This window comes from Sebastes umbrosus, chromosome 19 (genome assembly GCF_015220745.1).
Source record: "Sebastes umbrosus isolate fSebUmb1 chromosome 19, fSebUmb1.pri, whole genome shotgun sequence".
Taxonomy (NCBI): domain Eukaryota; kingdom Metazoa; phylum Chordata; class Actinopteri; order Perciformes; family Sebastidae; genus Sebastes; species Sebastes umbrosus.
The window spans coordinates 1,191,914-1,218,736 of record NC_051287.1 but is presented as its reverse complement, the minus strand read 5'-3'; the positions used below and the strand labels follow the sequence as shown (position 1 = coordinate 1,218,736).

Genomic DNA, 26,823 nt, shown 5'->3' with positions numbered 1-26,823 from the left:
GACATTCATAATAATCTCCTCTTCAGCTTCGTGTGCTGCTCTTTAAATCTCCCTTTTATTTAAAAAAAAAACAACTTTTTCTCAGCTAAAATATTTTTTTTGTACAAAAATCTACAAAAATCAGCCGGTCAAAATGAGTCAATAAACCGAAACTGGACACATTTAAAAATGCTCTATGATAATAATTTAAAGTGATGAATTCATGCTCAATAACATTACCTAAAATCCTCAAAACTACCGGGCTAATTCTTATAAAAATAAACCACAGGTACGTCAGTGGATGTTGTGTTTTGGTGGCGAGACGACGCGACAACGCTCAGGTTGTATCTTCCCAAAATCATAAACTTAGTCCAGGGGTCAGCAACCTTTACTGTCAGAAGACATGTGATCATTGTGATGAAGGTAACACAGTTTATAGTCTAAGTATATAGTATATCAGTCTAATGCAGCGAGGGCCAAAGAGACAATGTACTACGGAGTATTAGGGCCACATTGAGGGAAAACACATCTGAGATTTACACAATAAAGTCAGAATATTACGAGAATAAAGTCATAACTTAACGGGAAAAAAGTCGTAATAAAACAACAATAAAGTCATTGCTTTAAGAGAAAACATTTGTAATATTACAAGAATGAAGTCATAACTTTATGAGAAAAAAAGTCGTAATATTACGAGAATAAGGTCATAATTTTACGGGGAAAAAAAACACGTAAAATTACTACTTTATATTCTGACTTTATTCTCGTAATCCCCAAAATATTTTTTTCCTCAATGTGGCCCTAATACTCCGACGTACCGTCGTACCGTCGTACCGTCGTACCAGAGACCTACAACAATGATAAATAAAAATGAAGATGTAAACAAAAGAAGAGTTTCCATGTTTGTAAGTCCACAGGGAGCCGCTGGAGAGGAGCTGAAGAGCTGCAGGTTGCTGACCGCTGGTCTAGACCCTCTTCACACCTTATGGAGGTCAGATGGAGGTCAGAGTGATGATGGAGCGTTGAGCGTCGTGTCCTGATATAATGAAACTAAGTCGTCTCTAGTGTGACGGTTCAGATCCTGGAGTGTTTCTGGGGGGACGGTGTTGTGGTGAAACACGTCCCCCTCGTCCTTTAGAGAGCCATCGATAGACAGTTCAGTGCATCTCTACCGTCTATCGATGCCTCCGGCGAGCCCGCCGTGTTCGCTCGCCGCCGCGGAGCTGACTCACAAACCCCCGATCAGTGCCTCATCCGGTCCTCGTCGTGGGTTTGCTGCCTCTTCTCCCTCTGGAACGGGTTCCAGAAGCTCTGGAAGACGCTGTAACTCTGCTGCTGCTCCTGGTTCTGATCGGGTTTCTGAGCGCTCTTCGGGTGATGGACGTGGTGGTTAGGGCGCCGCAGAGTCAACGACTTGTGGTAGGTGGCGGCTGAGAGGACGGATGGAAAAAGAGCGTTAGAAGTAAAAAAAACATTGCTCCAAACAGCTCGGTGATTCTGGAGCGAACACTCACGGCTTGTGCAGGTGACTTTGGGCTCGTCCCATTGGCCGTTGGCTCGGCAGCGTACGGTGGGGGGGTGTCTCTGGATGAAGCCCGGTTCACAGTGATAGCGGAGCAGCGCGTTGATCTCGTAGCGAGGCTTCACGGCACCGAACACGCGGGTATCCTTCACCACGGGGGGCTGCCCACATGAGACTGATGGTGGAGAACACAGAGAGCTTCAACTCACACTTATTGAACATCGACGTGTTCGTACAGAACACATTACAACAGGCTCTATGCAGTGTGTAGTAGTGTGTAGTAGTGTGTATTAGTGCATAGTAGTGTGCATTAGTGTGTATTAGTGTGTAGTAGTGTGCATTAGTGTGTATTAGTGTGCATTAGTGTGCATTAATGTGCATTAGTGTGCATTAGTGTGTATTAGTGTGCATTAGTGTGCATTAGTATGTATTAGTGTGCATTACTATGTATTAGTGTGCATTAGTGTGTAGTAGTGTGTATTAGTGTGCATTAGTGTGCATTAGTATGTATTAGTGTGCATTACTATGTATTAGTGTGCATTAGTGTGTAGTAGTGTGTATTAGTGTGCATTAGTATGTATTAGTGTGCATTACTATGTATTAGTCTGCATTAGTGTGCATTAGTGTGTAGTAGTGTATATTAGTTTGTATTAGTGTGCATTAGTGTGCATTAGTGTATATTAGTGTGCATTAGTGTGTGTTAGTGTGCATTAGTGTGCATTAGTATGTATTAGTGTGCATTAGTATGTATTAGTGTGCATTAGTGTGTATTAGTGTGTATGTTTGTGTATTAGTGTGTATTAGTGTGTATGTGCGTGTATTAGTGTGCATTAGTGTGTAGTAGTGTGCATTAGTGTGTATTAGTGTGTAGTAGTGTGCATTAGTGTGTATTAGTGTGCATTAGTGTGCATTAGTGTGTATTAGTGTGTAGTAGTGTGCATTAGTGTGTATTAGTGTGTAGTAGTGTGCATTAGTGTGTATTAGTGTGCATTAGTGTGCATTAGTGTGTATTAGTGTGCATTAGTGTGTAGTAGTGTGCATTAGTGTGTATTAGTGTGCATTAGTGTGTAGTAGTGTGCATTAGTGTGTATTAGTGTGCATTAGTGTGCATTAGTGTGATATAGTGTGCATGAGTGTGCGTACCTGTGCCCTTCTTGCAGGTGAAGGTCAGGTGATAGTTGCAGGGCACGTCGTTCCACTGGCCTCCCTCGTGCCAGATCATCACCACACAGTCCTCTCCGGACTGGAAGAAGCTGTCGGGCTGGTTGGGCCTCCAGTGGTCGTATTGCTGTCAGGACACACATTTACACGGTTTCACTTTATTGTGAAACACCCAATAAAACTCTGCTGCAGTATAAACACTGAGTTGAGGTTATTACTCAATCCCTACAGGGACAGTCCTGACTGGAAACTGAGTCACTGCTCCGTCACTCTGAGGAGCTGGAGATGGTTCTGTGACGTAGTTCCCAGACGGAGCACACGGCGGTGCTGCCGGCACAAACACGACTAAATAAAGCTTCACATGTTGGAGGAGATCCACTTGAGTTGGTTTAAATGAACATACGTGCTGCAGAGAACATGCACTCTGGCGTATGTGCAGAGCGTGACCTCGGTACGGAGGGCGCGCCTCCACTCTGAATGATAACACATGACAGCAGCAGGATCACGTTTCATCCAGCTCACATGCTGCAGCAGCCAGCTGAGCGTTTCATTGTGTGTGTTTGAGGAGGTTTCATCACGACTGAAGAACGTCAGCAGACGAGGCGCCGCGTCGCTGCCGGCCATAGGAAGTGTTTCGTGTTAACAGCAGAAGAAAATTTGACGATGTGATTTTTGTGTCTAGTTCTTGAAAAAAAAGGTGCGTTTCCGGCAGCAACGGCCTGGAGGTTCCCTCTCTGAACGAGCTAAACATCTGGGAGGAGACTGACGGTGGGTCCACGAAAGAGTTCAGCTTCAGACGGTTGATCTGCACATCTGTACCGGTACGAGACTAGCTAGCATAGAGTCATGCACCGGGACCCCATGATGACACACGTTGAGTGACGGCCCTCCCATTCACATAATGAGGCGGAAATGTATAAAGAAATGTGTAAAGAAAAGAACAGAAACAAATAAGTTTGAGGAAATAAATAAGGGGTGAAATGCAAAGTAAAATCATGCATAAATAAATAAATAAATAAATAAATAAATAAATAAATAAATAAACAAATACAAATTTATGCAAAATAAATGAAAAAATAAATATTAAAAAAATACAAATTAATGCTAAATAAATAAATGCAAAAAATAAATGAATAAATCTAAAAATTAATAAAAAACTAAATATGTCAATAAATAAAAGGGAAAAATTAAACAGAAGAGTAAATAAATAAGGGAATTAATACAAAGATAAATAAAGAAGCAAATAAAAAAAAAATCTATTTATGTCACATTTTATGAATTAATTAATACATTTATTTTTAATATTATTTTGCTACATTTACTGACATATTTATGTATTTATTGAGTCATGTATTTATTTATTTATTTTGGCAGGTTCTGTCCTCCATAAGTTTAGGCTTCCTTCTCATTTCATAGATAGATGCTTGTGTTAAAGTGTCTCACCATCGGGTTTCCATCGGTCCATCTGAAGTCTCTCTCAAACATCTTGTCGTTGAGGCCGAGCCACTGGTAGTCGCTGCCCAGACCTGCACACACAAAACACATCACAGTTTCAGTCAAGATCATCACTACGCAAATGTTCTTAAAGAGAGGAACAGAGTGGATTTACTAGTTTGTGGTTTGAACATGTGTGAGTTGAATAATCAAGAGAGCAGGAATCAGAGGAAACGTTGAGGCTGAGCGGCTTTTTGGGTCCATTTCATCTCCCCAATAAACTGAGACACAGTTTACATGATGCTGTGATTGTGTGGAAACTCTCTGTTTCATTAGATCTTCATAACACTCATCACTGGATTACAGCTCAGAGATCAGAGGCCTCTTTCCAAACACACTGTTTTCTTAAGGTGCACTAAAACTGCAGCTTAAACAGGCAAAGTTGCTTTCATAATAGTCGTTCAGTTTTTCATTGGAAGGTTAAAAAAACAGTCTTAATATATTAAAGACGACATCAGTTTTTCAACTACCCGTGTCTGCGGTTGGGAGTTTTGTCTCTACAGTAGAATCCGCTGGTGCAAAGCATCATGGGAAGTATTGTTTATGAATGAATGTGAATAGAGCGCTGCAGAGATGACGTGTTTTAACAGGAAGTTAGCATCTCCCTGGTTCCCTCCACAAAAAGCCACGGGGATTGTTCCATTGGCTTTTGGTTTAATGCAGCTCTGTGGCGAACAAACAGCTGGTAAACGTTGTTGTTAGAGGACCCTTTAGCCTACATCATCATCATCATCATCATCGTCATCATCATCACGGACTTACGGTTGACAAACTGCTGCTCCTCCTGTGACAGGATGCTGGCCAGGTGGGCGCCGTGCAGCCGACACTCCCTCTCAGCAGCGTCCCACGTCCGCCGGTGGGTGAAGTATTTATAACAGTGAGACTGAAACTTCTGCCAACCAAAACCACAAACCTCAATGTCTGCAAAGAGAGGGGAAAAATAAAGAGTTAAAATGATAAACGCATCGATAAAGATGTTAAAATGCTATTAATTATTGTTTATAGTGAGGTATTACAGTCACTTAGTGCACTTTATGGTCATCCCCCTTGAAAAATTACAAATCCTCCAACAAATGTAATGTAATATTTGTTAGATTGATATTTGGTAGACAGCCATATTAATACAGGTAAAAGCCTCCCTTTGTGTCGGCAAGCAGGAGAGCAGTGAAAATGTTGTTTTTGAAAGGCTAAACGCCAACAAATATCAATTAAAGGAGCATATTTTTTTTGATAAAAAAATGTTGTGATACCCTTTTTACTCAGATTTTAAGCATATGATGGTTAATACAGGGGAAAGCCTCCCTTTGCGTCAGCAAGCAGGAGAGCAATGAAAATGTTTTTGAAAGGCTAAACGCCAACAAATATGGATTGAAGCAGAATATTTCTTTAGATCAAAAAAATGTTGTGAAACTTCTTTTACTCAGATTTTAAGCATATGATGGTTAATACAGGTAAAAGCCTCCATTTGCATCGGCAAGCAGGAGAGGAGTGAAAATGTTGTTTTTGAAATGCTAAACGCCAACAATTATGAATCAAAGCGGCATATTTCTTTAAATAAAAATGTTGTGAAACTTCTTTTACTCAGATTTTAAGCATATGATGGTTAATACAGGTGAAAGCCTCCCTTTGTGTCTGCAAGCAGGCGAGCAGTGAAAATGTTGTTTTTGAAAGACTAAATGCCAACAAAAATGGATCAAAGGAGCATATTTCTTTAGATAGAAAATGTTGAGAAACTTTTTTATATCAGATTTTAGGGATATGATGGTTAATACAGGTGAAAGCCTTCCTTTGTGTTGGCAAGCAGGAGAGCAATGAAAATGTTTTTGAAAAACTAAACACCAACAAAAATGGATTGAAGCAGAATATTTTCTTAGATCAAAAATGCTGTGAATTTTTTATCTATCTTTTTTCAATAAATTACGACTTTGGGACTTTACAACGCTTTAGATTTATTGCAAATGTTTGGATCACACGAGCCACCACTGGAATATAGTTCTACAAATACTAATAATATTAATGTAGTCTGATCTTTATCTGACACTGTGCACAAATACCGGGTTTGAACATAATGTGGCCTATTTAGTAGCAAAAAGAGATATCTTTTTAAATAGATTTATGTACAAATTATCTCAATATATTGAATGGTAACTCCTGTATCATGATACATATCGTATCACCAGATTCCTACCAACTCACAGCCCTATTTTATTATTTATTATTTAATATTTGGACCTGTGTTGTTGTTGTAACGATGAACCTTTTGCAGCTACAAAGCTTTGATTTGTTTATTTCTAATCAAACTGAGAGAGAGAGGCTTCAGTTGGATTTCATTAACCTCCAGTCGTCTGCAGGTCAAACACACGTTCAGTCTGATATATACCATGACTTGCAGCCATATAATCAGCGCTGTGCTTCATCAGGCTCAGTAAACAATGGATGTTTTGTATCTTCAGAATGAAGCGAGAGCCAATAAAGCCGTGATGGAAAGTTGTGCTGCGGAGGCTTCGGGGGTTTTTAGCTATCGTCATCGTAATAACTCCGGCCGCGGTGCAGCCACCTGGAGGGTCAGGTGAGGCCTCCAGAGCTTTAATTCATGACTCTCCTCCTGGCAAGTTAGAAAGGACAGAATCAGTGGAGGACAGAAGGCCGGCCAGCTTCATCACGAGGAAGATGAAGGAGACGTTGAGGCAGTATTTACCACTGATTCAATGCCACACAGCTGCAAAAGCTTTCTGGCTAAATAATAGAGCAATTATCTGGTTTCTTTCCTCCATCTTTCCACTGAGGACAGCTCTGTCTGTCTGTCTGTCTGTCTGTCTGTCTGTCTGTCTGTCTGTCTGTCTGACTGTCTGTCTGTCTGTCTGACGGTGTGTCTGTCTGTCTGTCTGTCTGTCTGTCTGTCTGTCTGTCTGTCTGTCTGTCTGTGTGTCTGTCTGTCTGTCTGTCTGTCTGTCTGTCTGTCTGACTGTGTGTCTGTCTGTCTGTCTGTCTGTCTGTCTGTCTGTCTGTCTGTCTGTCTGTCTGTCTGACTGTCTGTCTGTCTGACGGTGTGTCTGTCTGTCTGTCTGTCTGTCTATGTGTCTGTGTGTCTGTGTGTCTGTCTGTCTGTCTGTCTGTCTGTCTGTCTGTCTGACTGTGTGTCTGTCTGTCTGTCTGTCTGTCTGTCTGTCTGTCTGTCTGTCTGTCTCTCTGTCTGTCTGTCTGACTGTGTGTCTGTCTGTCTCTCTGTCTGTCTGTCTGTCTGTCTGTCTGTCTGTCTGTCTGTCTGTCTGTCTGTCTGTCTGACGGTGTGTCTGTCTGTCTGTCTGTCTGTCTGTGTGTCTGTGTGTCTGTCTGTCTGTCTGTCTGTCTGTCTGTCTGTCTGTCTGTCTGACTGTGTGTCTGTCTGTCTGTCTGTCTGTCTGTCTGTCTGTCTGTCTGTCTGTCTGTCTGTCTGTCTGTCTGTCTGTCTGTCTGTCTGTCTGTCTCTCTGTCTGTCTGTCTGTGTGTCTGTCTGACTGTGTGTCTGTCTGTCTGTCTGTCTCTCTGTCTGTCTGACTGTCTGTCTGTCTCTCTGTCTGTCTGTCTGTGTGTCTGTCTGACTGTGTGTCTGTCTGTCTGTGTGTCTGTCTGTCTGTCTGTCTGTCTGTCTGTCTGTCTGTGTGTCTGTCTGACTGTGTGTCTGTCTCTCTGTCTGTCTGTCTGTCTGTCTGTCTGTCTGTCTCTCTGTCTGTCTGTCTGTCTGTCTCTCTGTCTGTCTGTCTGTCTGTCTGTCTCTCTGTCTGTCTGTCTGTCTGTCTGTCTGTCTACTGCTGCCGCTATCAGGATATATAACATACACAGGCGTCTGTAAATCACATCATGTACACATGGATGCATGGAAACACCCTGCAGACGGGGAATGTAGGTCAGGGGGTTTCCACTTTCTATTCACTCCTCCAGCCAACAACATCGAGAGCAGTAAACAGACTTTATGAGACATTCAACATTCCTATTTTACGCTAAAGCTTTTCCATTTATTGACATGTAGGTTAAGTCATTATTATTCAGCAAAGACAGTTGGAAGGAAAACAATGTTAGCATTGTACGTTTCTGCAAAACATCGGATACGTTGGATGTTGATTTGCTTTCAGTCAGAGCGGGAGACGTAGTACAGCGAGCAATGTATGTTGCGTTGTTACATTGTGTTGTTATGTTGCGTTGTTACATTACGTTGTTACGTTGCGTTGCTACGTTGCGTTGTAGCATTGCGTTGTTAAGTTGTTACGTTTAGTTGTTACATTACGTTGTTACGTTATGTTGTTACGTTATGTTGTTACATTGCGTTGTTAGGTTGTGTTGTTGCGTTGCAGTGTTACGTTGCGTTGTTAAGTTGTAACATTATGTTGTCACATTACGTTGTTACGTTGTTACGTTGTTACTTTGTTATGTTGCCACGTTGCGTTGCCACGTTCCCTTGTTACGCTACCTTGTTACGTTATTATTTTAACACAAACATGATAGTTTTTCTAACCTTAACCACGTAGTTTTAACCGATCATCTCACAACGTTAACCTCGTGTCATTGTGCGTTTCTTTAGAAGGATCTGAGGCTGATATGAAACATATCTTTGTAATAAAACCACAACTATTAAATGTGTTATTAAAAGTAACTGATGCAGAATCAGCCGTTAGTTCAGTGTTACGACTCACAACAACAACAACAACAACAACAACAACAACAACCCCTCACTATAAAACTAGACTGTGACCTGATGATTATTGTTAAATGTTTAAATGTAATAGCAGCTCTAACTCCTGCTCTCAGGATGTTGGGACAGACGTCTCAGAGTCTCTGAAAGCTGGTGAATTTTCATGGAAAATATTAATCCTGGGAGTCTGCCGGTATGAACCGAAGGTCGATTAGTTGCTGAGTAATGGCAGAAATATTGGACGAGAAGCTGGAACTAATCTGCAGAGGAGCCGACGCCCAACGCTGCCGGACAGCTGAGCAGCGAACACCGGCAGGACTCGACGCTGCGACGCCGATCTGGGACGGACTTTTATAGATAGATGATGAAACACGAGCAGGCGGGTCGGAAACAAACCTCCAGCTCAGACAAACTAAAGTAAAACAGTTTACAGGCCGTGTGCACACAGATCCCCGTCAGCTGTATCATGTAGTTCTCTGTGAGGCTGTGACGGCCCGACTGATGGCCCGACTGACGGCCCGACTCAGCAAGAATGACCTCAACAAGTACAATATTATTACAGCTGATACAGTTGGACTGATTTATTTTGTTATCCTCATTACTAGAGCTGTCAAAGTTAACGTGAGAATAAATCTGATTTAAAGCCACTGATTTCTTTAATGCAGAACAGTTCTAAAGCTAGACTGAAGATCCTGGTATTAATAAACTAAAGAACCTGATGGATCCATCGGTACCAACCAGGTCATACTGAAGGAGGTTAAATATCTTATCTTAACTTATTATCTCATCTTATTATCTTATCTTAACTATCATATCTTATTTTATAATCTATTTGAACTTGTCTTAACTTACATTATCTTATCTTAAAATATCTTATTATCTTATCTTAACTCAAATTATATTATATTATCTTAACGTATCTTAATATCTTAACTTTTTATCTTTTATCATAACTTATCTGAAGTTAACTTATTATCTTATCTTATTATATTATCTTTACTTATCTTAATAATGGCCCAAACTACAGAAATAAGACCCAGGTTGTTAAAAAGCCGTACTGCCCGTTCAGTATGTGACTGCAGTATTACTAGCTGACCTTGGTCAGTACTACAGTAGTACTAGCTGCAGTACTACAGGTATTGTATGACAGTATTACTACAGTACTAGCAGCTGACCTCGTTCACAGAGCCGTCCCGAGTAGCTGGGCAGACAGAGGCAGCTGAAGGAGTCGACTCCGTCCAGACAGGTGGCTCCGTTCAGACAGGGGTTAGACCGGCACTCATCAACATCTGCAGACACACAACAGCAGCCGGTGTTACGTCTGTCAGTACGGTTAGTTAATATACAGGTCACGACTCTGTATACATATATATCTATATACCTGTTTCACAGAGCTGCCCGGTGTATCCAGGTGCACAGACACAGATATGTTGTGTGTGTTTTTTGTAACAGGAGCCTCCATGATGACAGACGTTGGTCGAGCAGGGCAGGAGTTCTACACAGAGGACACAAAGCAAACGGGAATCCATTCAAATCACTCCAGTATACTATTAAATGTACCTTATCGCTCGCTAGAGGGCTCGTAGATGTGGCTCGTAGATGTGGCTCAGTAGAGATTGGTATTTCTGTTTTAATTTGCTTCTTTATTTATCTTTGTATTAATTCCCTTATTTTTTATAATTTATTCTTCTGTTTAATGTATTTATATTCCATCTTTTGAAATTTATTTATTTATTTTTGCATTTGTTTTTATTATATTTATTTTTCTACTTATTTTTTATTTTATATCTATTCTAAATTTATTTATCTATTTATGCATTTATTTGATATTTATTTTTATGTATTTATTTATTTATGTATTTTTGTATGTATACATCTATATATTTTTTTTTACTTATTTTTTATTTTATATTCATTCTAAATTTATTTATTTATCTATTTATGTATTTATTTTTTACTTATTTTATATGTATTTATTTATTTATATATTATGCTGTTATTTTTATTTATTTATACGATTCTGCTGTTATTTTTGTATTTATTTATTTTTGCATTTAGTGCTTTAGTTATTTTATATTTACTTTTAAAAGTATGTATTTATGTATGTACTCATTTATTTATTCATTTATTTTTGCTGTTATTTGATATTTATTTCATATGTATTTTTTTATTTATTTATGTATTTATGTATTATGCATTTATTTGTATTTATTTATTTTATTTTTAGTGTTATCTTTTATTTATTTTTGCATCAAGTTTTTTAGTTATTTTATATTTATTTTTAAATGTATGTATTATTTATGTATGTACTCATTTATTCATTTATTTATTTATTTATTCATTTATTTATTTATTTATTCATTTACTAATTAATGAATTAATTATTTATTGAAGTTGCTGTACCTGTGACGTCCACAGTGCTGGCCTCCACAGATGAGTAAGAGCTGCTCTCGGGCTGCTCCGTGGTCTCTTCTGGTTTCTGAGGGAGCGCCTCCAGCAGAGGGGGGGCCACCTCTTTGTCATAGTCCACGAAACCATCGTCCGGTAGAGGGGTGGCGGCCGGGTCCGGGACCAGAGCCCACTGGGGGACGGAGTGTGTGTCGTGGTCGAAGGTGTACAGCGGCGAGGTCGTGGAGAGGCTTCCGGGCGGCTCGGTGGGATGTTTCTTATCATGTGTGGCGGCGAGGGAGGGGACGGGGGAGTGTTTTGGCGTGCTGAGGTCTGAGGTTTGGTCTGAGGTTTGGTCTGCAACAGTCACAGCTGCCACATCTGGTAAAACGGTACTGGTGACCTCTCTGGGAGGGTCAACCAGACCACCCGGGACCTCGGTGACCTCCCCCTCTCCGGACAGCTGCTCTGCACCTGAACCTTCTGTGACGGCGCTGACAGCCGGTGAAACTGCAGGTGTCTGGGTGTGAAGCGTGGAACGAGCCGGCGGGGGCGTGCTGGTGAAGCTGGGCGTCTCTGCCGGGTCTTGTCCCGATGCTTGTCCCGATGCTTCGTCTTCTCCAGAGGCGGACCCTTCAGAGTCTTCCCTCGTCATCGTCGGCGTGGTGGTTTCCTGCGACCGCGTGTCCGGGGTTAAAGTAGGAAGCTCCGTCCCGCCGAGTTCTGTCTCGTCGGTCATGACGGCGGGCTGGCTGCCTGAAGCCGGCGTGGGCACGGCAGCGTCTGCAGAGCCTTCCTCCTGCGTAGCGCCGGCCTCGCGGCTCGCGGAGCCTTCCATGTCCTCGTAGGTGGAGCCGGGCCGCGAGACGGTGGGGGGGTCTGGGCCTGATGGCGTGGTGGGTGCTGGGTGTGTATACGGGGCCGTGGTGGAGGTTCTCATGGCGGTCTGATCACCTGGTTCTTGAGTTTTGATGATCGTGTCGGCATCAACGCCCGAGTCCGTAACTACATCTGAAGGACGAGGGACGGTGTCACCGGCGTCCTCTGTAGGCGTCTCCTCTGTAGGCGTCTCCTCTGTCGGCGTCTCCTCTGTCGGCGTCTCCTTTGTCGGCGTCTCCTCTGTAAGCGTCTCCTCTGTCGGCGTCTCCTCTGTCGGCGTGTCCTCTGTCGGCGTGTCCTCTGTCGGCGTCTCCTCGGTTGGCGTCTCCTCGGTCGGCGTCTCCTCTGTAGGCGTCTCCTCTGGATGGATTTCTATGGTGCCGTAGTCGAAGGGAGTCGCGCTCGTCTCCTCCTCTTCTTCTTCTTCCTCCACCTCATCTACGTGGACAGGTGTGGCCGTCTCAAACTGGTCTCCTCTGGCTTCCTCCAGCTGCTCTGTCTCAAACTTCACCTGAACGGATCAGAAAAGTACATTTATTAGAACTTATGACCCAATTTCAACCCAGAACTATCTGTTACTCCTCCGTGTGGACACCGGTACCTCGTGTTTTCCGTTGACGAAGCTGACAGTCGGAGGCAGGCCGATGGGAGAAACCTCGATGTCTCCTCCGCTGCCCATGACGACCTCGCCGGTCCCCTGGGACAGGTCCGTGATCTGGGGGAACTGGAAGCCGTCGATGCCGAGCGCCGGCTGGTTCAGGATGTCCAGGACCTGGTCCACTGGACGTAGACAGGAGACGGACAATAGAGACGATCATTTAGTTTGTTTATTCCTCCATTAATTAGCACGTTTAACCTTCTTCTGTTCCTTACTTTGAGGTACAGAAACATGTTTGTCTGCTTTCAGCTTCCAACGAGAGGATCTGAGACTTTTCTGTAGTTTCTATCAACGTGAACTGAATATTTTTGGGGTTTTATAAAGGCTGACCAGGCGTCCCACTTTACGAGGGACTGCACAGCATTTCTATCCCTTGTCCCACGTCCCACATATTGAGACTAAGGATGCACCGATACCCGATACCGGTATCGGGTATCGGGTCCGATACTGTGCTCATGTACTCGTATTGCAAAACGGCTCCGATACCACTTTACGGCAGCGTGACGTTAACCTCTCGTCACCATCTTTCAGGCTTCTCACGCTCCACCTCCCCGACGGTGAAGGCGAGGCGGGCCGGTGGTGCGCACCTCGCGGGGCCGGGATCCCACCTCAGCCGACGCACGCTGGCCCTCACTTTCATTGCGCCACGGGGTTTTGTTTGCACCCTCTGACTCGCGCGTGCGTCAGACTCCTTGGTTTGTGTTTCAAGACGGATCGGGGGGGTTGCAGACATCGCCGCAGACCTCTGGCGTCTTTAACGTGGGCCGCGGCACAACACGGTTGGGGCGCACTGAGGACAGTCTGCCCCGGTCGACAGTCGCACCGGGAGCAGGGAGCCCCGTCGTATGTGGGACTCCCCAGCCTGCCATGTGTCGCTCACACCCTCCAGCTGGCTGTTAACGAGGGTCTTTTGGCACAGAGAAGTACTCGTATCGGTACTCGGTACCGGCGAGTACCCAAATGTTAGTACTTGTACTCGGTCTTGTATCGGTGCATCCCTAACTGAGACGATGTCCCACATTTTCATCAGCTCTAGTTTTCTAAAGTCAAACCGCTGCAGGACAGACGCTTTAGTAAATCTGTCTTTCATCCAACGGAGCTGTGAAGAAAGCGGTGAAGGCTGTCTTCATCACGGGGGTCAAATGCAGGTCAACATTTCACCATCTTCACTACACTATGACCAACGCAGAAAAATTGAGTCACCGCGAAAAGTCCCGATCTCTGCAGATTCAAGAGGGATCTGCTGGAAACCAGCACAAAGAAAAAGGAAGAGCAGCTACAACAAAGACTGAGAAACTACTTAGAAGAGATGTTACAAGATAACGGGCAGAATATTTATTATTTAAGGTAGATAGATATTATATCTAGATTGTAGAGTAACATGTCCCACATTGTCCCACATTGTCCCACATTGTCCCACATTGTCCCACATTGTCCCACATTGTCCCACATTGTCCCACACAAACACAGTCTTACTCTCACATCTCAGATTACAGCGTTCACGTGTTCAGCCGAGTGCTGCCGTCTTCCAGGAGTTGTGTTTATTATTGAAATGTTGGAGGCGTGTTCTGTTGCAAAGGTAATAAATATATCATCATATGAACCGATCAGGTTCCACTCCTGAGGAAATGAATGAAATCGGTTTGATGTGGGATCAGGTTGCCAGTCACTCGGAGTCTTTCTCTGACTTGTTGCGGCTGGCGGTGGTTAACTAGTTCGGTTTGTTTAGTTCAGAGAGGAGCTCATAATCCGGTCACAGCGGGAGCTTCTGCTCATCCTCATGAGACCGGTATCATATGAAACTAGAAATCCTGAGGAATCCGTTGCTAGCTGGTCATGAAGGAGGTTAAATAACGCTCCAAACTAACACCAAATGTTGGAGAGGAAAAACTGTCATGTCCATTTCCAAAGGGGTCCCTTGACCTCTGACCTCCAGATCAGTGAATGTAAATGGGTTCTATGGGTACCCACGAGTCTCCCCTTTACAGACATGCCCACTTTATGATCATCACATGCAGTTTGGGGCAAGTCATAGTCAAGTCAGCACACTGACACACTGACAGCTGTTGTTGCCTGTTGGGCTGCAGTTTGCCATGTTATGATTGGAGCATATTGTTTTATGCTAAATGCAGTACCTGTGAGGGTTTCTGGATCAATATCTGACATTGATTTGTGTTGTTAATTGATTTACAATAATAAATATATACATACATTTTGCATAAAGCAGCATATTTGTCCACTCCCATGTTGATAAGAGGATTAAATACTTGACTAATCTCCCTTTAAGGTTCATTTTCTCGGTATCAGAAGATAGGAGCAATCCCTACTCACAGTACTATCGCCTGAGGACTCTCCAACAAGTAATGTTAGTAACGTCCACTTTAACCGGGCCCCTGAGCCCTCGGGTCCCGGGGTCTGTTGAGTAATCCATCCGTGAATACAGACGAATGTGGGAAACGAAAGCGAGAGCAGAGCTTGTTGCAGAAGTTGTTAGTTACAGAGATTCAGTCAGCAAACAAGGTCCCATGTCTGTGATGTCTGTCGGCTCGTCTACAGATATGAACCTCTCTAGAGGAGGTTAATCACTCCATCGGACCTCCACAGTGATCTGCTGTGATATATGTGATTGTTCATGAGGCTGGTTTTCCCGCCGGAGACACTGAGATGTGTTTACAATATGTCCAGCCACAAAAATTGGCCAAGCGGAAATTTCATAACTTCCCACATCTGGATCTGAAAACAGTTTGTTTGTGTGAGAATCTGTCAGCGTACTGAAAGTAACAAACTGTTTCCTACGAAGACAACAAACAGAATTAAATCAGCCGCAGCAGATTACCGTAACGTCTCCGACAAACACGGAGTCACTGAAAGATAAATGCTCTCGCTGAAAGATGGAACAGTTTCATATGAAATGTGAGAACGTTGAGCTCAAACGGCTGGTGAAAGGTGGACGGGGGGGGGGGTGTAAATACATGACATGAGTGGGAATATGAATGTGAGTTGTTGAGTTCAGTCGAGGTCAGACATGTCAAACAGAAGATCGGTGTGAAATAAAGTCAACCGTCTGCCAGATTTCTCCAGTAATCACCCTCTGGAGGTCCGTCTGTGAATCCCACAGCATCACGCTGATGTTCAACCTGCCAGCAGAGTTTCTATACTGACCTTAAGGTTTCAACGTGTGAGCACTTTACTGTAAAACATGTCAAGAAAATGACGTAGAAATGGTCCGATTTTCTCTTTAATTCCCAATTAAACCCCTGAAACAGTGTTTAGATCATCCTGGGACACGGTTGTCACGTGTTCTTGAACCAAACCAAACATGGACGCTTTGAAAAATCTTTGAGAACGACTGGATCTGAATCTTTACATATTACAAACTATATGATTTTATCTATCAACACCAACAGACCCAGACCAGAACAGACCTGGACCAACTGACCCAGACCAGAACAGACCCGGACCAACTGACCGAGACCAGAACAGACCTGGACCAACAGACCCAGACTAGAACAGACCCGGAACAGAACAGACCCAGACCAGAACAGACCCGGACCAACTTGATCCCATCAGTTGTCACGCCCCAAATCAGATTCCTAATCGGTGCTGATGTGTTCCCCTCCTGAACTCACCTGATTGATTTCGGTCGAGCACGTTGACGATGATGAGATGGACAGGCGGTTTGGCTGAAGACTCGCCGTCTACAGGAAGGGCCAGTGATTGGCCGAGGTCAAACGTTGATGTAGTTCCAGGCGTGACGTCCTCTTTGAAAACAACGGCCGGTTGTTGCCCCACCTCTCCGGTCCCGGCTGGTAGGCCTGGTTCTGGGGTGTGGATCTCTGGAACGACCACCAGTCCCAGTCCAGGCGTGACGCATTCTGGGGCGACCTGTAGGAGCTGTGACGGTCTCGATGTTTTCACCCCCAGCTCTGACCCAGTGGTGGTCTCTAGAACCCAACTAGATCTCGATGTGGTTTCCATCCCGACCTGTGTCGGGGTCGCCACCTCAGCCCCACTCGAGCCGCCATCGCTGCTTCCTGCCTCCCCGCTGCTCTCGCCTCGGCCCGACCCCGCCGGGCCTCCCGCCTCTCCCCCGTGGGAGATGTCGAGGTGTTCGGGCTGCGAGCGGGTGGTGGGTAAGGGAGGGAGCTGCATGGGGAGATAAACGTGTCCTCTATCGGGTAACGCCTCGACTCTGTGTGGGTCAAACTCTTGAATGTCGTCTAACATGGCGGTCACGGAGGCGGTGGTGTGAGGGGAGGTGCGTTGGTCTATGTGTGGTCTCTCCGTTGGTGAATATACGACAGGAATTTCAGCTCTCACAGGCACTAAGACTGGTCCGGGTGTTGGAGTGCGGGGTTTGGACTCAGCTGGGGTCATCGGTGGACTCGTAGTAGTCGGCTTTGGTTTAGCTGTAAGAGAAGAAACAGAGAAGAAGAGACGGGTTTAAAACCTCCGACTGTGGAGAAGACAGCTGCCAAACAGAAACCAAGAAATGATTCAATTCATGTTGTTGATCCTCACTGACTGTTCGTCATCTGGGTTGTTTTTCAAACATGGACGCCAACTGTTGCGTGTTCTTGTACCAAAACAAACATGGACGCCAACTGTTGCATGTATACCACACCAAAGAACCCAAATGGTTTTTGCCAAAAACAACATAATATATGGTTATTATATCATGTTAAATATAATAACGGTTGCTTAAAGAGGTGGAGAATCTGTCTAAAAACTTCTTCCATGTTTGTAAAATGCTCCACAGTAATGTAAAGAACACATAATTTGTCGTCAGTGGGCTAAACATGCAAAACCCAGAGTCTGGGTCCAGTCCAGTCCAGCTAACAGCAGTTCTATCGAAGACCAAATGTTTACAGAATGAATCAGTTTTGTCGTGACTCATTAAATAAAGAAAACTGTACTATCTAGAAAATGCGGCTGTCAGCCTGCCGTTAGCTTACAGCGGGCTTTAAAAGGAAATGTTAACAGCTCTGATTTTTGAAACATGAAGTCACCTGTCAGAAATAAAAGCAGTTCAGGGCTAAAGGCCTGGATGTGGTCGTATTTCTAGTCTCCAGTAGCTTTCACAGTGAACTGGTTTCTCTTCCTACAGCCTGAATTCTTCTTTAAACACTATTTACCACTCTGAGCAGACCATGAGGATTTCGTTTTAAAGACCTCTTCTGAGATGCGAGCACAGATTTATATCTCATTATGATGGAATACATACCATATGAGAAGAGACAGGAAGTAGGCCTCCTAAACACACACACACAATGCTCTCCTTTGTGTAGCTCTAAGTGCTGACTTCATGTAGTTGGTGTCTTGGGAGTAAGCAGCCGGCTTTGAACGTCACTGACATGATGCTTTAATAAACACTACGTAATCGACTCCCCTCCATCCCGCCGCGCTGTTAGGGGCACGTAGGGACGGCCGGGTGGTGTTAGGTGGAGCTTATCTTTCTCCCTCTGATTTATTGTGTACATGTTTTAGGTAATTTACTTGAATATGTGCATATTTTGTGAGTTTATACTGCTTCTCCACCACATTTCAGAGGGAAATATTGTACTTTTCACAGGGCCGGCTCTAACCCTTTTGGTGCCCTTAAAGAAATTCTAATTCTAATTAATTCTAGGGGTTAAGGTTCAACCCCCCCACCTCCCCAGAGTCCCAACCCTAGCCCCGTAAACTACAACACACATCAGATATCACAATGGTTTTAAAGGGTGAAATCGCCTCAAACCAAGATGGTGACGGCTAAAAACCGAGATGGTGACGGTTTGATGGCGACGGCCAAAAACCAAGATGGAGACGGTCAGAAACCAAGATGGCGACGGTCAGAAACCAAGATGGAGACGGCCAAAGACCGAGATGGTGACGACGGCCAAAAACCAAGATGGTGACGACGACCAAAAACCAAGATGGAGACGGCCAAAAACCAAGATGGTGACGACGACCAAAAACCAAGATGGAGACGGCCAAAAACCAAGATGGAGACGGCCAAAAACCAAGATGGAGACGACGACCAAAAACCAAGATGGAGACGGCCAAAAACCAAGATGGAGACGGCCAAAAACCAAGATGGAGACGATCAGAAACCAAGATGGAGATGACCAAAAACCAAGATGGAGAAGGACAGAAACCAAGATGGCGACTGCTAAAAACCAAGATGGTGACGGCCAAAAACCAAGATGGAGATGACCAAAAACCAAGATGGAGACGGTCAGAAACCAAGATGGAGATGACCAAAAACCAAGATGGAGACGGCCAAAAACCAAGATGGAGACGACCAAAAACCAAGATGGAGAAGGACAGAAACCAAGATGGCGACTGCCAAAAACCAAGATGGAGACGGCCAAAAACCAAGATGGAGACCAAAAACCAAGATGGAGACGGTCAGAAACCAAGATGGAGATGACCAAAAACCAAGATGGAGACGGACAGAAACCAAGATGGAGACGACCAAAAACCAAGATGGAGACGGCCAAAAACCAAGATGGAGATGACCAAAAACCAAGATGGAGACGGCCAAAAACCAAGATGGAGACGACCAAAAACCAAGATGGAGACGGTCAGAAACCAAGATGGAGATGACCAAAAACCAAGATGGAGAAGGACAGAAACCAAGATGGAGACGGCCAAAGACCGAGATGGTGACGATGGCCAAAAACCAAGATGGTGACGACGACCAAAAACCAAGATGGAGACGGCCAAAAACCAAGATGGTGACGACGACCAAAAACCAAGATGGAGACGGCCAAAAACCAAGATGGAGACGGCCAAAAACCAAGATGGAGACGACGACCAAAAACCAAGATGGAGACGGCCAAAAACCAAGATGGAGACGGCCAAAAACCAAGATGGAGACGACCAAAAACCAAGATGGAGACGGTCAGAAACCAAGATGGTGACGACGACCAAAAACCAAGATGGAGACGGCCAAAAACCAAGATGGTGACGACGACCAAAAACCAAGATGGAGACGGCCAAAAACCAAGATGGAGACGACCAAAAACCAAGATGGAGACGGTCAGAAACCAAGATGGAGATGACCAAAAACCAAGATGGAGTAGGACAGAAACCAAGATGGCGACTGCTAAAAAACCAAGATGGAGAAGGACAGAAACCAAGATGGCGACTGCTAAAAACCAAGATGGTGACGGCCAAAACCAAGATGGAGACGACCAAAAACCAAGATGGAGACGGTCAGAAACCAAGATGGAGATGACCATAAACCAAGATGGAGACGGCCAAAAAACCAAGATGGAGACGACCAAAAACCAAGATGGACACGGCCAAAAACCAAGATGGAGACAGCCAAAAACCAAGATGGCGACGACCAAAACCAAGATGGAGAAGGACAGAAACCAAGATGGCGACTGCTAAAAACCAAGATGGAGACCGCCAAAAACCAAGATGGAGAAACCAAGATGGAGACGGTCAAAAACCAAGATGGAGACGGCCAATAACCAAGACGGCGACTACCTAGAAGCTTTTAAAACTAATCGTTGTGGACTTTGCCAACCAATGGCATTTTACTGCACAATAAGTACTTTCACTGATGATACTTTAAGTATATTTTAGTTCACATTGAGTACTTTTACTGAAGATACTTTAAGTACATTTTAGTTCACATTGAGTAATTTCACTGAAGATACTTTTGACTAGTAATGGAGTATCTTTAGATAGTTCTGGTCCTGCTCCACATACTGTAGGGGTTAACAGGTCTGCGGTCTGTGGTCTGTGTGGATGTTAGCTGGTCTGCTCTGGTGTTTCGCACCGTGTCGGAGACCCTGACAGCGTGTTCAGCCCCGCCTCAGGTATGATGTCATGTGTTTGGCGAGCTGCCGTCATCTGGCGGGGCCGGGGTCCGTCCTCATCCTGTCACTGTACTGTACTGTACTGTGAGCTCTGCCACCAGAACACAGAACACATTACACAGAACCTGCAGGTCTGTTAGTGATTCCATCATCTGTTAATCATCACAGCTGAAGGGTAGAACGGGTTCATACCACCTCTCTCTCTCTACAGGTTTGTGTTGTCGAGTGGTTTTTAATGATGATGTTACAGATGGGAGATCTGACCCCCCCCCCCCTGTCTGTTTGGGCCGGGTCCAGCTGGGAACCATTAGGGACCCGTCCCCTTTCTGCTGGATCTGTGTTAGAGTGCATGGCTTGGGTTTTCCCCTCATAAAGAGAACGTGCCTCCCCATAAACAGAGCAGGGGGAGTTTATCCTGCTCTGTTTGGGTCTCTTCTAAACGGCTGCACGTTGTTGGCCCGTTTGTGTTGCAACACGCCGCGGCGCTGATTGTGGCGAGCTGCAGCTCTCCTTGTTTACATATCACCCGGACACCTCAGAGGTGTTGCACATACAGTCAATCTCCTCAGACCTCCGCCACATTGTTCTGGATATGAACTGTCTCTCTCCATACTGCTCTGTTAGCTACTACGATCAAAGAAGGGATACTGATCGGATCCACAAACGATTGGCTAGCTAGTCGCCCAAAGTCTCATTTGATTGGACGACTTTTTGTAAACGCCACCGAGTGCAGGATGAGTCATCAAACATTTGAAACCGTTTACAGGAAGAGAAAAGACGGTGATTTTATGATGGAGTACTAGGGGAAACTTTGAGGGGAAAATAAATCTGAGATTTCGAGAATAAAGTCATAACTTTACGAGAAAAAAGTTGTAAAAATAATAATAATAATAACAATAATGATAATAATAATTAAAAAAATAATAATCTTTTCCAGGTCCTGATGCTGATGATAATGTGCTGCTGATGTGCCAAAAGATGAATTATTTTGATATTTGTGAAACCTAAACTAAAGTAGAATTTCACAAGATGCGCCATTCAGTCCGTTCAGTACCAGCTGTCAGTTAGTCCCTCTATATCTCCAGCTGTTCTGATGGATCCGTCCCTTCAGGCTGCAGCCTTCAGACAAACCTCTTAACTCTAAGGTAAGGTAGTAACCCTTACATCCAAGTAAGACAGTGGCAGCCTGGAGAATAACACTTCTCGGTCACTGCCAAAGACATCAAGAACTCCCAGCAAGCATGCTGATGCTGCGGGAACCAACGCACGGGCATCGATCACAGGGACGTCCCACACCAACACACATGGTCGTACTGAGGAGTGATGCTGGACAGTGCTGGCGAGCTAGCCAGATGTATGGTGGACTGAGACAGCTGGAAGCTCCGCTTGAAAGCCCGTCTGAGGACGACCCAATGACATCAATACCGATAGTTGTATTATCACTCTTTTACATCCACTACTATTGGTTTTGTGTTATCAGTCCTACTTGTATTAGTTATTACAGCTACTGTTACTGTGGCTGCTTGTTGGGTCTCTAAACTCTGGTGTCCAGTCTAAGACCTGCTCTATAGATAAAGCGTCTTGATATAACTTCTGATGTGATTTGATGCTATATAAAAATAAATTGAATTGAATTGAACATCCGTATCACAGATACCCGGCGTGTTGGTGTCGTCGGTGTGTTCCAGTCTTACCCTTGAAGCAGTACAGTGCGTGGCGTTCGGTGGGGTCCGGGTAGCCGGTCTGGTTATCGTACTTGTAGAGCGTTGCGGACCCCCAGCAGGCCTCCTCCACACTGCTGCCTGGGGACGGTGACCGGGTAGCGGACGCTGCCGTCCGCCAGCCAGCCGTAGTCGCAGCGGTTCAGCCCAGCCCTCCACGCCAGCGAACAGCTGACCGGGGGACGCCAGCACGGCGTCGTGCTTCTCACACTCGTCTCTGGACTGCTGCAGGGTGAGCTTATCGCGGACGGACGGAGGGTGGAAGACGTCGCCTTCACACACAAGAGACACGGAGTAAAGAAAAGGTTTAGTTTCTTTTAGCAACCAGAAAGTTCATCATTTTAATAAGAAGTTAATGTTACATGTTCTCTGTACTCTGATCAACGTGTGATGTCATCAATCAATCACCTGCAGAGCTGAATCAGACACATACGGATGCATCTCGAGGTGTTATCAGTGTCGTCACTAGATGATACTTTAAACTTATTATATGTCTATAACAGTGTGTTTTAGTGATTTCAGGAGAGGTGGGACAAAGTACTCAAACATAGTTATTTATATATATATATATATATATATTGTTTGTTTAATCTGAGCACAGAAACAGAAATGTTTGAAACAATGATTTGTGGTTTAAGGTTGGTGCTACGTGCTGGAACTGTGTATGACCTGGTTGGTACCGATAGATTCATCAGGTTTTATAATTTACTATGATACCAGTATCTTCTCTCTAGCTTTAAAACTGAGCCGCTACGACCTAAAAATCACAAGTTGTGTTAACACGTTAAAGAAATTTGTGGCATTTAAAACAAATTCATGTTAACGCGTTATTATCAGGTTAACTTTGACGTAACGGCCCTAATAATTAATAATTTCAGTGCCTTTTCAATCAAATATTCAGAGCGTCCAGCTTCTCTAATGTGAAGATTTGCTGCTTTTCTTTGTCTTATTTTACAGTAGATTTAATATTTTGGAGAGTTAGTCAGACTAAAAATAAGATATTTGTAGATTTATCAAGGAAATAATCAGAAGATTAAACAATAATAATGATTATTTGCAACAACTTTTGAGTAAAAATGCAGAAGTATTATCAGCAAAATATTTTATTTTGGTGACATCTACTTTTAAAACTGAGTCCTCTACAACCTAAAAATCACAAGTTGCATTAATGCGTTTAAAGAAATTAGTGGCGCTAAAACAGATTTGTGTTAACACGTTATTATCACGTTAACTTCGACAGGACTACTTCAAATTCTTCACATCCCTAACATCTGTACAACCACAGCTAAATGTTATGTAAGTCAATAAAACATAATAATTGATAAAAGTATTGAAATTGTGTCGTAAATAAAAAAAACACAAAAATCTGACATGTTTTTTTACATTAAATTTTACTAAATAAACACAAATCCAAAACGAACCAAAATATTTTGTCATTTGAACTCTATACATTTTTAAGTTTTTTACATATTTTTTAGTTTTATGAGCAGATCGAGTGCAAAGGTGTTTGATAGTTTAGTCACGATATGTTATGTAACATACGTGCACATATCGTAACGTAATGACATCATCACAAGTGTACAATGTGAAAGACAGAAGTCTTAGCTACCTGCTACCAAAAGAACGAAAGCTCCAGCTTCTATGGTTTTTATTTTAGCTCAACAGAAACAGGATCATGCAACATCGAGGTCTGTTTTAAAGGGTTAGTGTTAGTGTTAGTGCAGCGTATCGAGATGCATCGTGTTAATCAGTGAGCTTTAAAGCTGATGGAGCTTGGGACAGAACCATGTTAGCGGTTTCCTCCTGCCTCCAGTCTTTATGCTAAGCTAAGCTAACCATGCTCGGACTCATTTGCTTGTGCTTGCATTGTTACCGTGTAGTTCATCTACGTAGCAGTACGCGTCGTATAGCTCCGAGGGCTCGCGGATGCCGTACGTTCTCACTCCTGGTCGGCTCATCAGATTTCCTGCACAGCCGGGACGGGGCGCCGTGATCGGGTACCTGAAAGAACAATAAAGGGAGCACACAGAATGTAACCGCCAATAACGTTTTTTCTGTGGATATTTGAGTCTTAAAACCTTTGAGTCAGCGCAATGACAATATTTCAACCTGACATCGAATCACACACACCTGACCGTCTGGTCGGAGAGCCAGCCTGCATCACATTGGTCCAAGCCGTCCTCAAACGCGGCCGTGAGTTGTTCGGGTGTAGCGATGGCGGCGCCTGCAGCGCGACACGCCTCCACAGCCGCGGGGAAATCCAGAGTGTAGCGGCTGGTGTTGGCTCGGTAGTGGAACACCACACCTGGACAGACATCAGAAACATCAGATACAGAGCTGTGAAGAGTCACCATATCCTCAATGTCAAGTTTAATCATTTCTAGGGCTGTCAATCAATTCAAATATTGAATCACGATTACCGGTGATCGCATGATTGTCCAGAGTTAAACGAGATTAAACGCACATTTTTTATCCGTCCAAAATGAAACTTAAAGGGAGATTAGTCCAGTATTTAATCCTCTTATCAACATGGGAGTGGACAAATATGCTGCTTTATGCAAATGTATGTATATATTTATTATTGGAAATCAATCAACAGTCACTGAACTTAATTTAGATGCTGGTCCCTGCAGTTAAAACTCAATGAGTCCCTCAAAAGGTTCTGAGTTCCGGGGTAAGTTCCTGCAGTTTCAGAAAGTACTACACCCCAACCAAGGACTTTTTGGTGGGTAAAAAGTCCCCGGAACTTAATTAAGACCGTGGTCTCTGCAGTCCAAATGCAATGAATTCCTCAAAAGGTTCGTAGTTCCGGGGAAAGTTCCTGTACCTTCAGAAAGTACTACCCCCTGACCAGGGCCTTTTGGGGGGTAATAAGGCCCCGGAACTTAATTTAGATGCTGGTCCCTGCAGTCAAAACACAATGAGTTCCTCAAAGGTTCTTAGTTCCGGGGAAAGTTACTTTACTTTCAGAAAGTACTACCCCCCCAACCAACGACTTTTTTGGTCTGTAAAATGTTCCTGGAACTTAATTTAGATGCTGGTTCTTGCAGTCAAAACGCAATGAGTTCCTCAATGGGTTCCGGGGGGAAAGTTCATGCAGTGGAAAAGGGGCTTTTCTCACTAGATTTGGTGACTTTTAAGACCCCTTTAGAAACATAAAAATAAAAAAAGGCCTGGTGACAAATCTAAACTTAATGGGCTAACATTTTTTCCCCTTTTCAACAAGCATACTTAGTCTCGGATATCAACCGTCCGTCTACTGTTAAAGTTGTATTCCACTCAAAGAGGAAGCTAGCATCTCTTTGGCTGCTGTGATACGACGGAGGCGGATGAAACACGGTCCATTTCTTCAACCTGTTCTACCAGATTAGACAGAGATCATCTCCTGTTGACATTCTTACACTAAAGATTCCAGACTCCAGTAATCATGACATGACAGTATAGAGAAACACAAGCCAGTCAGCGGTTTCAGCTGTCATCCTCAGACTATATGTAGCCGTTGTCTGGTGTCATTAGCTCCTTTATTTTCCACTGGATGGAGGATTATTATTATCCTGGCAGCGCTGCAGGAGGATGTGAATAGATGAACTGAGCTGTTGTGAGTCACTCATAGGGAGCGTCTTTGTGTGGAGCTGCTCAACAAAGAGTCCTGTTCAGTATTAATGTGGAATCTGTGTAAATGTGTGGGAGCCAGGGTCGGCTTCCTCACGGCTCTGTGGGGTTTCCCCTGGATGAACTCTTCCATATTTACTATAATTCAAGATATAAACTACTGTTTATACAGAAGGACTAATGACTTGCTGCCTTACACCTGCATTCTGTCTACCAGCCAGCAGGGGGCGACTCCTCTGGTTCTATAGAAGTCTATGAGATAATGAGCTTCTACTTCTCTCTTGATTTATTACCTCAGTAAACATTGTAAACATGAGTTTATGGTCTCAATCGCTAGTTTCAAGTCTTCTTCACTACAGCATGATGTTCATTTAGTAAATGATGGCCCCATTTAGAGTCAGATAGACCATAAAGCAGGGGATGCTTTAGGGCGGGGCTACCTTGTGATTGACAGGTCGCTACCACGGCGTTGTCTGCTCTGGGAGTTGTCCGTGTTTTCGTCTTACAACTTTAACCCTTTCACAGTGTGTTTTCAGTTTGTGAAAGTTAGTTGTAACATTGTGTTCGCCTAAAAATGTTTTTATTCAGCGTTCAGTTGTACTTAGCTCCGCCCTCTCTGCCACTTCTGGTTGCAAAAAAACGAGATGGAGACGACCAAAAACCAAGATGGTGACGGGCAAGAGAGCTTTAACCCTTTCACAGTGAACATATACAGTATATACATGTATATACAAACATATTTACATGTATAAATATGAACTAATTTTAATTGGAAAGACATAAATAATGCAAAATATAGAAATAAAATATGAAAAATAAACTAAATAGAGAAAAATGTTTGTTTTATTGTTGATGAATTTAACTTTTTAACTGTTGGAGGGAGTTTGAGTTATATTTTCGTTCATATTCTCATTTTAAACCTGCAT

The 26,823-nt window shown here is 43.8% G+C and overlaps 1 protein-coding gene across 1 annotated transcript in view; it reads right to left on the bottom strand.

Moving 5' to 3' along the window:
• Window positions 1-733: 733 nt before the first annotated feature.
• The window catches only part of LOC119477935 (versican core protein-like), a 31,421-nt gene continuing 5,331 nt past the window's right edge, over window positions 734-26,823 (bottom strand). Inside the window, 12 exon segments of the mRNA XM_037752207.1 lie at window positions 734-1,409; window positions 1,494-1,676; window positions 2,645-2,789; window positions 4,106-4,188; window positions 4,919-5,077; window positions 10,001-10,114; window positions 10,207-10,320; window positions 22,259-22,331; window positions 22,333-22,446; window positions 22,448-22,557; window positions 24,159-24,286; window positions 24,416-24,590. Of these exon segments, the coding sequence (XP_037608135.1) occupies window positions 1,222-1,409; window positions 1,494-1,676; window positions 2,645-2,789; window positions 4,106-4,188; window positions 4,919-5,077; window positions 10,001-10,114; window positions 10,207-10,320; window positions 22,259-22,331; window positions 22,333-22,446; window positions 22,448-22,557; window positions 24,159-24,286; window positions 24,416-24,590 (1,586 nt within the window). The 3' untranslated portion in view covers window positions 734-1,221.